Source organism: Trypanosoma equiperdum, assembly GCF_001457755.1.
Source record: "Trypanosoma equiperdum strain OVI genome assembly, contig: ctg_409, whole genome shotgun sequence".
In the NCBI taxonomy this organism is placed as follows: Eukaryota; Euglenozoa; class Kinetoplastea; order Trypanosomatida; family Trypanosomatidae; genus Trypanosoma; species Trypanosoma equiperdum.
Window position 1 is genome coordinate 4,738 of NW_027124320.1, and position 12,033 is coordinate 16,770.

The following is a 12,033-nucleotide window of genomic DNA, read 5'->3' on the forward strand; positions in this document are numbered from 1 at the left end:
TTTCCTACCTCCTACTTTCTTGTATTGGAGGAAAAAAAATTAACACGCACAGGCAGCTCAAAAAAATAAATAATATTTCCGGATAAGTTAGGTGTTAAAATATATCAGATAGAAAAGATCCTAAAAGTTTTAAAAAAGCAAAAATGCAAAGAAAAGAGGAGCCTTGTTAATGACAAAAGAATTGCTTCCGGTGGTGTTTGTGGTTTTGGTTTTGCTATCTTTCTCTCCTGTTTCTTGGCCTGCTTTTTTTAGTTTTTCTTTTACTTCCTTTTCAAGTGTGCACTTTTCACCCTTGTTGCCGTCTTTGTTGAAAACACATCCCTGGTCCCTTAAGTTTTTACAGATTTTTGGTCGTCTCCTGCTTCACTGCAAAATTTCTCCGTTTCTTAAGCTGATTTTGGCTCTTTCTTGACTTCTGCCTCTTGAAGTTTTTTCTCGGTGTCAGCTAGTTTTTGTTTGTTCAAGTCCCAGTAGTAAAAGTACAAGCGCAGCAGCTCGCTTATGTCGGTTATTTGGCCCAGGCTTTTGGAATCTGTGTTGTCTGTTAGTATGCCTGTGATAGGCATATCGTTTACGTTGGTTGATATTAATTTGTTGATGCTCTCGTCACTACCAAAGGCTTCCTTGACCTTTGCTGCCAATGTGGTATCGCTGTCATCGGCTGTTTCCTTTTTACCAAGAATGTGTCTGCGAGCTGCCTTTTTGAAACATGCTGAAGCTAAGGCCGTATCTGCAGTTGTGAGGTCCGCTGCTTTAGGCGTTTGCTTCCCCCGCTTTGCGGCTGTCGCTGCTGCTTTTACGTACGGTAGTTCGCCGCTACCGACCACGTTCGCCATTCCTACCGTGTGAAGGCCGTTGACGCCGTCCAGGGTTAGTATACCGGCTGCCATCTTGGGGTTGTGCCCCGATGTGTCGACGCCGGTACCGTCGTTGTTCAGTTTAAATTCGCTTCCGGCCGAATTGATCTTGCATTTTCTGTCTCCGCTTGTGAAGTCGTTGTGCGCTGTGGCATTTGCAAATTTTCCGGCTAGTCCCGTTTTTGTTATGGCTGTCACTGTGCCGTCGTACGTGGTTACTGTTTCCCAGCTGAGCTGACAGTTTGGGTCTGCTTCTAAGACCGCGCTAAACCCTGCTAATGCGTTGCTTCCAGACTCGTCATCGCCGATGCAGCCGTTTGCTGAGGTTGATCCGTCTGCTTGTACAGACATGAATTCGTGCGTTTCTCCTTGCAACATGCCGGCGTCTCGGGCTGTTGTTACGTCTGTTGCTACACTTGTTGATGAGTAGTATTCTAGGTTCTCTGCTGTTTGGCTGGCTAGGAAAGCCGCTGCTGTTCTCTGCGCTTTTGTAGCTGCATTGGTTGAGTTGCCTTCGATGTAGATTAAGGTGCGTAAGAGTGCTTTTATGTCAGCCGCCAACTGCAATGCAGGCGCTCGAATATTCGTTACCGCCATCCCTGCTAGATTGCCTGCGTCAGCGGTTACTTTGCAGATTGCTTTCCAGTTTGTTGCTTTGATGGCATTGCTCACTGTCGCATCGGCTATTCGCGACGTTGTTAGTGAAGCGATTAGAAGCGCCAGTGCTATACCTATCTTTGTTGGCATTTTGCTTTACTTCTAAACTGGTACGCGGCGAAAGGTATATAATCAAATTTCTGAAATTGAAATACTTGAATTGGCGTTACCATTGCTGTGGCTTGGTTTTCCTTGCTTGATGCATTACGTGTACTAGTTTCTGTTGTCGATTACATCGAAATAGTTTAATCACGCACCGTTTTTCATTGGTAGTTTTAAAGGTCAGAACTCTTTCCTACTGACTAGTGCCGCCACTGCTGGCTACATCTTCGCTGCACTCTCCACTAGAAGATGATTACCTAATAGTGACGTAACTGGTACGTTCTTTTCGAGTTTCTCTTTGTGACGGACGAATTAGGTCCGTCTTACGTGCACGACAGGCACAAAAAGATCATCCACCCCTTTGGCTGCACCCTGGGCTGCTCAATCAGCGCCAGCTTCATCATCAACAGCCGGTGAATGATTAAAATGTATCCTTTCTGCCTTAATTCTCACCTGGAAAATAAGCTCTAAGACTAAGGGCGGCGCTATAAGTAAACATCCTGACGGCTGGGCGCTCCCAAGTAAGAATAAAAAACTGTTGAAAATTGGAAATATACAAAATTTGGTCTCTTCATTGGTTCGCGTCAAACGATTCTATGTTTTTCATATTTGTTTGTAATGGCCTAAACGTAATAAAGAACGCAGTTTTATTCAATAATGTTCACGTCGTACTGTGAAAGAGGTTTATCCAAATTTTAAAGATATATCATTTACGCGTTGCAATGGTTTCTATCTGGTTCCACTTCACGTCTCTTGCTTTGTTTCAGAATAAAAATTTAACCGCATCGAAAATGATCACAACGCTTGTTCTTCTGATTCTTCCTTCCATCCTTGTTCATTTGTGCCAGCTGGCGTTTAAACATTACTACTTTTCCTCCTGAAAGTTCCTTCGTTTCTGCCATTGTCTTACTTTATGCTCCACTTCAACTTGCGGTTACCGACCTCTTTTATATGAATTGCTCGCTATTTCAAATGTTTTAGTGTCTAACTAGTATACCAAAAACAAATTGGTTGAATATCACCATTGAATTTCTCCACTTCATAGAGATATTCTATGTGTTCACACGCACCATTTCCAGAAGGATTCGTATTTTTATTCTTTTTCTGCTCGCCAAAGTAATTCATTAGTATTTATAGTTTTAAAAATATTTTCTCACTATAATATTATATTTTTTTCACAAATATTGGCCATTATTACTATATTTAATAAGTGGACGACTTAGAAATTACCCCACACTTAACCAAAAGTCTCTTTTCCGTTGCTACTGCTTCTGTTTTTCAGATCTCTTCACCACTGGATATTAGGGTCATGTTTAATCTACAGTCGCAACCATCACCTCTTTTGTTGCATCTATACATTTTCGAGTGGAAATGTGGGACATCTGTGGCCTTTCTAGTATTATTTTATTCTGTGGTCCTCGGCATTTTCGGATATACTGTCATTTAATTTTGTATTTTTCAGATTTTTAAAATTAAATGTCTCTCTAACTGCGTTTAACGTTGCGACCCATTTGGACTGCACACTAGACTTTCTCTCTTTCCATGACGTTCACCTTATTATCTCCTTTAGTAAGGTTATTCCCATAGTCATATTGTTACTTGAAACTGCGTATATTCTGTCTCCATTTTTTCCTATTGTCCTTCTGCACTTTCTTTGAAAATGCTCATCTTCCTATCTTTCACACCAACTCACTTAAACCAACTTTACCCTTGTCATTGACTCAGTCACTTCTTTTTTCCCGTCTCTTTGGTAGTAATCACCACTACTGTTGTTTTAATATTACTACGTACACAATTGCGACATACTGCTGCCATTATCCTCATTTTTTATTATTACTGTTACTATTATTGCCATGAATACTATAAATGTAATGAATGAAATAAAATAGGCTGGTAAATTTCGTTAATAGCAATAATTTTTCAAATCCTACACGCCTTTTAGGTTTCACCTATAGTTAGCTTTCTCATACATTTTTTTTAAAAATCATATTTTAGATATTATATATATTCTATACATTTTATAATTTTCATACTGTTTCTAAAATTCTCAAAATTTCAAAAATTTGCACATTTAATTAAAAAAGAGTTAACATATATCAAATGTTATAAATTTTAGAAATTTTAAAAAATATTCTTAAAATCCTATAATTATAGAATGCCAAAAAGTTTACAAAAGCAACAGTAATCAAAGACAATTAGATTAAATTTATAATTTGAAGGAATAATGGAATTTTTTCAATGTTTTTCTTCCCACTTACAACCCGGAGATTTACACTTATATTTTTATTTCCTTTGCATTTTTCTGTAGACGTTTGGGTTCCTCCAGTTTCTGTTTCAGTTGGGGACACAGTAACCCCTTTTATTTCGTATTTTTTGAATTACATTTGCAGTTCTTTTCTCCAGTTTTGACTTCCCTGTGCCAACTACATATCTTTTCTTGGGTACATTTGGGTTCCTCAAATATTTTATTGCATTCTGTTTCTGGTGATTTTCCTTTTTGGTCTGCTAGTTCATTTTTGAGTTTTGTTATTTTCTCCGCTTCCTGTTTTTGTCTTGCTGCCGCTTTGGCTTCGTAATAAGCTAAAAGGCCTTCTAGTACTTCCGACGTTGTTAAAGAGTTCAGCTCTGTTGTCTAACCGTCATCTTTTTCCGGGTTCACAACCCTGGTTGTTTTGAGTTGCGTCCACAGTTTGTCTGTTTCTTCGTTGTTTTCGCCGATGTATTGCTTGTACTCGGTATCCATGTCACCTTTTACCGATTTGGGCAATGTGTTGTTCGCCGCTGCTAAAAAGTTTCTGATGTGTTGTTCGACGGACGTTTTGCTTCCTAGCGCAATTAGAGTTTCTTCGAATACTTCCTTTACCTGGACGATCGGTTGCGTGAAAAAAATCTTTCGTTGCTGTGTGCAGGTCTTTCCAGAATTTATTGATTTCTCCACCAAGTGCCGTGCCGACGTTTGTAATGTCCGGCGTTGTGGGATCCGAGGCTGCGTTTAATTTGAAAAGGCCATTAATTATTTTGACCTGATCGATTGGTGGAGTTCCTGGTGGAAATCCAGCGTCGGATTCTTGCGTCCCTGCCCCTTTGAAAAACCCGCATTTTGTTTGTAACGAGTTGCCTGTGGGGGTTTCTATCGCTGCGGCCCCGTTGAAGCCGGTTTGAGTTAGCGCATTAGAGTTGTGGAAAGTGCCTGCTTCGAAGTCCGCGGCTGCTTCGTGCGCACACCCTTCGGTCTTTATAGAGCCTGCGGCGTCGGTACTGTCCGGTGGGCCTGTGAGGCAATAGGCTTTGTTTGCGTTGTTCATGCTCTCTAGCATTTCGTAGAAGCCCGTTATTAAAGCTGATGCGGCATGGCCGTAGCTTGAAGCCTTGATCGCTTCCTAGGCTTTTGCTAGAGGTTGTTGTTGCAGCGTTGAGGCTTTATGATCAGCTGCTGCCACCAGGATCGTTGCTGTTGCTTGCTTAGTCTGGTTTTCATGTAAGGCGGAGATTTTGAGTCTGAGACTAAGGATGCGAAGGTTTTGGATGCTGGTTGCGCGTGAGGTGAATGATGAAACTACTGCTTTGGACGTTGATCTAACGTTCCGTGCTATCTTGTAGTATCATACCAAAAGTGTATGTTTAATACCTTTGTTGTTTTCTGTGACTACTGCTGCAGCGGCGAGTATAAATGTTATGGTCCTTGCTGTAACTTTTGCTTCTTGGTGCTCAGGCACTTTGTTCTTGGGCTTGCCGTCTGATTATGGCCGTATTTTCACGTATCCGCGTCTGTTCCGCGCTAATATGTGCGTTAGAATTGTCGGGAGCGGTCTGATTTCTTTGCCGTCTCTGCCGCACTATAGAGCTCTTGCGAGACAACGTTACAGGCTTTAGCTATAGAAACTGACTGTTCTGTTTAGCTGGTCGGTTCAGAAAGGTTTGTGGAGTTCCGCGTCGACGGAGTGGCTCATTTCAAGTAAAGAGGAAATGAAATTCAGAATGCCACCCGATTTAGTTTTGCAGAAGTAGATAGAAAAAATCACGTAGTTAGGTATAAGAATATTCACTCTTAATTGCAGTTACTGTATGCATTTGTTCCGCTCCAACTACTGCTGTAGGGATGCATCTTCGACGACGATATAACACGAACACTTCTGTTTTGCGCATGCCCTTGAGCATGTCCCGTTTTTATGCTTAGTTAATGCTGCTTTTTTCTTCTCTTGTTCTAAAATGGAAGTCCTGAATGCACTATTTTTTAAAAGTTTCTTGATGTGCTACATCAATGCTCCGTCCGTATGTATTCTTATGTAAATTATCGCTCCCCTAAATGGTTCAATGGCTTGTTTTTGATGCAGCAGGACAGAGGCGGTATATCGTCTGAAACTTTTCCTACTTCATAAAACTCATATGGGGCTCTTAGCAGCACCTATTTCGTCATTTCTATCTGTAATTCCCTGCCGTGGTACGAAGCAGCTTCTTCTTCCGTTTCTGCGGGTGATAAAATGAGTCAATTCTTTCTGACCTATGAATTCCGTATTTTTACATTATCCATTTCCTTCTTTTTCCGTACGATGATCATATCGGTCTTTCAATCTACACAGGACACTCCATATAATCTGATTTCCAATTTTAATTATCGTTCATAATATTCCCATTGCTCCTCTCCCGTTCATTTTTACTGATTCTCACGGCTCACTAGCTATTACTTTAAATGTTTTTTAGCCGTAAATTTACTTTGCATCATCACTTTAATTATGATATTAGTATAAACTCACTTAAAACGCCTTCTTATCATTATTATTATAACTATAGATATTTTTAATATCAACAAAAACTGTAGGAATAATACAAAAATATACAAAATAAACATAAATAGAATACCAACCGTTTTTCATACCGTTTCATTCTAGTGGTTTGGATCTCTGTGCCACAATCATGCTCAATTTACAAAAGTTTTTAATTTTTACAAATTTCCGTTTTTCACTAATTTGAACATTTCTACAAAAATGGTTAAAATATATCATATTTTAGGAAATTGTTTCAAAAAGACAAATTTTTATAAATTTCATAATATTGAGAAAAGATTATTAAAATTTTTATGCTAGAACAAAAACATTTCAAGCAAAAGATGATCCTTAATAATTACAATAGAATTTCTTCCTGTGGTGTTTTGTGTGCCTTTTTTCTCCACCTTCACTCCTTCTTTAATTACACATTTTCCATCATTGTCACTTTCTTTCCATTCACACATGGCGTCATTGTCGCACTCACTTTCACCCTTTTTATAACAGTGTGGTGAAAATTTGGGTCTCTTTTGCAGTTATCTGTTGTTTCACCCTTTTCTGCACCGCGGCCAGTGATTGTTTTTCTAGGTAGAAACCTATGGCTTGCTCGAGTTTTTTGATATCTCTTATCTCTTTTATCTGAATGTCTGTTTCCTTGGATATCGCTTCAGCTGCAATGGCTACACGGTCTACCTGTGAACATAGCTGTTTATTTAGTTTGTCGTCTGAATCTCCATAAATTTCACCAACTTTTTGTGTTAGTGCTGTTATGTGCTTATCCGTATCCTTTTGTCTCCATTCGTTGATCTACGTTAGGCCAGCGGCCTCTCTGAACACCGTATTTGCTGTTAGATGGTGCGTCTGTTGACTGTTGAATGCCGTCCTTATAATTTTTAGTTTGACTTCCAGCGTGTGGAGCTTGCTTATTAGTTCGGCTGCTTTGGCGACTGGAGGTATTGACTAGCTAACGGTTGCCGGTGTTGCACTGTAGGCGCTGGAGAATGTTGTGGGAGTTTTTTAACTCACTGCAGTTTTTTTGTAAATTTTGCCGACTTTCACCATTAAGTTGGTGAGCGACGATTTTGTTGTGCAGGTCATTTGTTGGGACGACCCTGTCGATTCGCAGAAAAGGTTTTCTCCCGCTTTGGAGGTTTCCTGTGTCGTGGTTTGTAGATAATACAGCGCTATTGAGGTCTTTGGGTCGAATGTCGGCGGTGCGACTGCCTTGTTCTCACGCGGCTGATCGGTTGGTTGGCACGCCCTGTGCATCTTTGCTTCTGTTTTAAATTTAAGTGCGTGCATATTGCTGTTGAAAAATGTGCTTACAGTCGTCCCCGCCGCGCTTTCAAGCGCAGTCCCCAGCACATCACTGGTTATCCCCTGTTGTCCCGCTATCTTTGCCAAAACTGCAATGTTGGTGAGCGCAGCGGGCAAAACGTCCCTTAGTTCCTCCTCAGCTGCTGCTTCCTCGTGCCTGGAGCTGCCACTATTGGTGCAACAAGTTTTTTGTTTCAGTGCTTGCAGCTAAGGCAGCTAACAAATCTTGTTTTTCTGTTACGCTTACTGCTGTGCCGTACTTGGTTGCTAGTTGTACTTTCCAGCTGAGCTGGGTCAACATGTTCCGTACATAGTCGGCTGCTTCGCAGGGGTCCGCCGTTTCTATTGTGGCGCTGTGCAGTGGGGATGGTGGTGGGGCGGCATCTAGGAAGGTGGCTGTGATGAGCAGGGCTGTAGCTAAAAGATTGATCATGCGCTAACCTGCTTCTTGTTCTTACTGTGTTTCTGGTGTCTGCTGTGCATTTCTGCGTGCTCAAAGGAAATGTGGTAAAGTTATTGAAACGGTGGGTGTTAGCCTTTCAGTTGTTGACCGTCCGCTATTTTGTTAACCCGATGCTGCTGCTAATGCTTTCTACCTGGTTGTTATCTGCTGCTCTGTTTGCATTGCTCATAGTGTTTACCCAGACCTTAGGTTGTGCAGGTACGTGTGTGAGTATATTAAAGGCGGAAAGCCGCTTTGGTTGTAAAAAGCACATCAAAGTTGCGTTGCCCATCGTCTGAAGCCCATGTGAGTGTTTGGAACCGGAAAGCGCCATAGAAGTAGCTACGTATCAAGCTTAGTAAAGAATTCTTTGGGCATAGTTTTTTACCATTGTCGATTGCTGCAAGAGCTTTTCTTGCTTTCATCCTCGTTGCTTTTTTCAATGCGCCAAGAAAACAAATAATTGCATATATTATTGTCTTATTTGGGTTCTTTTCTTCTATTTTCTTCAACTTTTCCACACGTTTTAAAGTAATAATCTGGAATCTTATTGGCTTCCGTATCGCATTAACTTGGAAACAGCTACATCTTCATATTGTTCGCTCATTTGCATCGAGTTCATCTTTCACTGTTCCATAATTTAAGAATTATCCGTCCATAGCTCCACTACACTTTGTCGAGTACCTCTGAGGAGTTACTTTATTTTTGTGATACCGATAATCACGAAAAAATGTCCTTGACGAGTCTTGTCTGCAATTATGCGCACCCCGCAACCGTCCTTAATAATCATAAAATTTTTATCTCTATGTGTCGCTTAACAGGTCTTTCCACTAACTTTACCGTCTATGTTACCCACTTTAATGTTACTTTTACGGATATCGCTTCGCCCTTCTCTGTTTATCCTCGCTTTTGGGAGCGTTTGTAGGTGATTGCTTCTTCCAACCTTGCTGCTTGTAGAATATCTTCATATATATCTTCAAATATTGTCGTTTGCATTACTGCGCCTTTTTTGACCTCGTAAGGTTTGTACATACCAGAGATTCTGCTAACATGAATCTTGGGTTTCCTTCTCTCATTATTGTAGCGAGATCCAAAGACAATATAGCTGCTGTTGTTGATTACGTCAAACTTTTATATTATTGATTTCTTCAAACCCATCAATACAGAAAGCTGTAGCGTATGAAGTAATTATGGGAAATTGGCTACCTTTCGCTCTCTATTTTGTGTTAAGGTAGAGGTGATTACACTTTTGTGAGCTTAAACGCTTTGAATATACTAAATATTTCTCTGAAGTTGTATTTTTATAATTTTACATGGTTGATTCTAAAAAAAAAGAAGCACTCTGGTCGATCTAATAACTTTCCTATTTTGATTGCGTTTAGAAAACACTAAAAGCTACTATTTCTACACCACTTTTTGATTCAACAACACTTCTGTTGCTGTTTGGCTGTTTTCACGCGTTCTGTTTCTTGTCTCTGCGCCCAAAGATAAGTCAAAGGTTTTGAAAAATTAGGTCGAAAAAACCTCCATACTCATTTTTCCATACCCCTCGCGTCTCATTATGTTAAACACACACATGTTCCTACATTTTTCGGTTACATCAGTACAGGAATATATTATCGTGAAAGAATTTCCCTCAGTACCTTGTTTACAACTAATTTTTCCCTTTACTTAACTCAACGATGACTAAGCTGCAGATGCTTGGGTGTAAGTTCCATTGTACCCTTGATGTTGTTTTACGTGCCTCTGTTTTATGTTTCCATTTGGTATTTACACCCCACATTTCTTAATATTACTACAACTAAAACCATGAATTACTACTCAAATACATAAAATAAACAAGAGTAACCAAATTACAATATCACCAAATTTCTAGCCCATATTACCATGCTGCATTACACCCATATGCTACTATTATACACATTTTACTAAAACTTTCAAAATATCACTATTTTTTTACATTCTCATAGATAGTGTTAGAACATATCAGAGTAAAAAATTCATGAAACCAAGAGAAAGTACTTAAAATGCTAAAATGCTGCTAAGCTCTGAAAGCTGCAGCAACACAAGAAAATTTCTTATTGAAAAGAAAACTGTAATCTTTGCACCTTTTATTCTCCCACTTACAATCCGGAGATTTGCAGTCTTTTTGCTCTTTTCCTTCGCACTTGGAGTAAGTTTTCCCATTATTTCCTCCTGATTTCTCTGCTGTTTTTTTTTTGCTGCTTCTTTTTCGCCATCTTTACTCAGCACGCATTTTGGTTCTTCTTTTTTGGTTTCATCATACTTGCAGTTTTTGTCTTGTCGGCAGGTATCGGCATCTGTTTTTCCGTTGCAAATTTGTTCTATTGATTTTAGTTCTGCTTTGTTATTTTTAGCTTCAAGTTCTGAGATTTTTGTTTGTAACTCAGTTTTGCTTTTGTTTGTGTAAAAAATGAATGCAGCGGCTAGTGTTGAAAGATCCGTTACCGCTTCCAACGTTTCATCTTTGTTATTGTTTAGTTCCTTAGGGATTTTGACTTCTTTGAGTTTCCCCCAGAATTTACTTTTGAATTCCTGCTCAGCGCTTTTGTAGTACTTGGTGATGTGCGCCGTTATATCTCCGTTATTGCCGCTTTCGTACTCCCCCTCTTTGTGCAGTATTATATTTTGAATTGCTTTTTTGAGCTCTGTAGCGGTAGTCAATTCGGTGTAGCTTGTGAGTTCTGGCTGCCGTACGTTGGCTTTTATTGTCTTCAGTTCCGTTATCGCATCGAACGCTTCTTTTATGGCCGGCGCCCGGCCGCTGGCGTGGGTGCGTGAGTCTCCAAAGTTTGACGGGTTCGTGTTGACGCCTGTGCCACTCGCTTTGTGCCTGCCGAGGTAGCCGGCAGCGAAGTCGATGGTGTCCGATGTTGTTCCTGTTGCCACTAGGCCGTCTGCTCCTTGGCTGAAAAGCTTGCAGTTTGCGTCGTTTGTGAGCTCGTCGTGCTTGATCCCTGTGTTGCCTGTTAGGCTCGCGAAGCCGGTTGTTGCTGCTTCTTCTAGATTGTCAGCTTTCGGTGTGACGTCTGGTGGCAACAGCGACGCTGCGGCGGCACCGACCGCAGCCGCTTTGTTGACGATGCTATTTTCATCGTTTGTGCTGAGGCAACCAGCGCTGCCGGAGCCGTGCGCACCGCCGGCAATTGCAAAGAATTCCGCGATATGACCTCTTACAAATTCTTCGGCGGCTGTTGCCCTTATGGCTTTTGCATTCACGTCGCTTGCTGCATCTATATTGTGTTGCTGTAGAGCCGCCATGGCCACCAGAAATGGCCCGTAGGCTGCCAGTGCCGTCTGGTCGGTTTTTGCAGCTAGATAAACGGCGATTTGTGCTTGCCTCTGGGCTGCTGCTTTTATATAGTCTGCGTGGGCGTTTATTTCCTTTAAAGCTCTGCCTGGTACAGCCGCTACCTTGCTCGTGAACGTTAGGAGGGGCCGCCACTTTTCCTGCTTGAGTGCGCCGCCTGCTGCTGCTTCTGCTTGTTTAATTCCGAACAAAAATGCAAGTGCCAGTACGAACGACATGTCTCGGACTTTGTCTGTTTTCTCTGTTTACAGGTTAACAAACGCACTTAACAAAAGACGGAAATAAGGAGGTTATAATCTGTGCTTTTTTGTGTCGCAGTTGGTAATACATATACTTCACTTAAATATACTTTTTCATTGCGCACTTTTATAGGTTTGGCCGTTAAAGTGCGTTTCTTCTCCTTCTTCCTTTTCTTTAGTCCTTGAGCTGTTCATTTTCTTTCTTCCTGCTGTCTTGTTAAAATAAGACCACGCACAGACTGCCGGTGTCCAGTTGGCTTTGCTCTAGAAATGTCACTGCGATCAGTTTCCTCTGGTATTCTATTGTTCTTTTCCAAGTTTCTGC

General features: G+C 40.9%; 1 protein-coding gene and 2 pseudogenes across 3 annotated transcripts; all 3 read right to left on the reverse strand.

Annotated features, from left to right (window-relative positions):
* Positions 1-135: 135 nt before the first annotated feature.
* Positions 136-1,604, reverse strand: TEOVI_000171800:pseudogene (annotated as a pseudogene). Its single transcript is given in 2 exon segments — positions 136-339; positions 342-1,604. Coding segments are annotated over 2 exon segments (1,467 nt in total).
* A 2,208-nt stretch (positions 1,605-3,812) lies between these two features.
* TEOVI_000171900:pseudogene lies at positions 3,813-5,209 on the reverse strand (annotated as a pseudogene). The gene is given in 4 exon segments: positions 3,813-3,896; positions 3,899-3,976; positions 3,979-4,473; positions 4,475-5,209. Coding segments are annotated over 4 exon segments (1,392 nt in total).
* A 4,951-nt stretch (positions 5,210-10,160) lies between these two features.
* On the reverse strand, positions 10,161-11,687 carry TEOVI_000172000 (Trypanosome variant surface glycoprotein (A-type), putative; the record flags this gene model as incomplete). The annotated part of the gene is made up of 1 exon (XM_067224910.1): positions 10,161-11,687. The coding sequence occupies one exon, from the start codon at positions 11,685-11,687 to the stop codon at positions 10,161-10,163; it is 1,527 nt and encodes a 508-aa protein (XP_067081011.1).
* Positions 11,688-12,033: the final 346 nt, after the last annotated feature.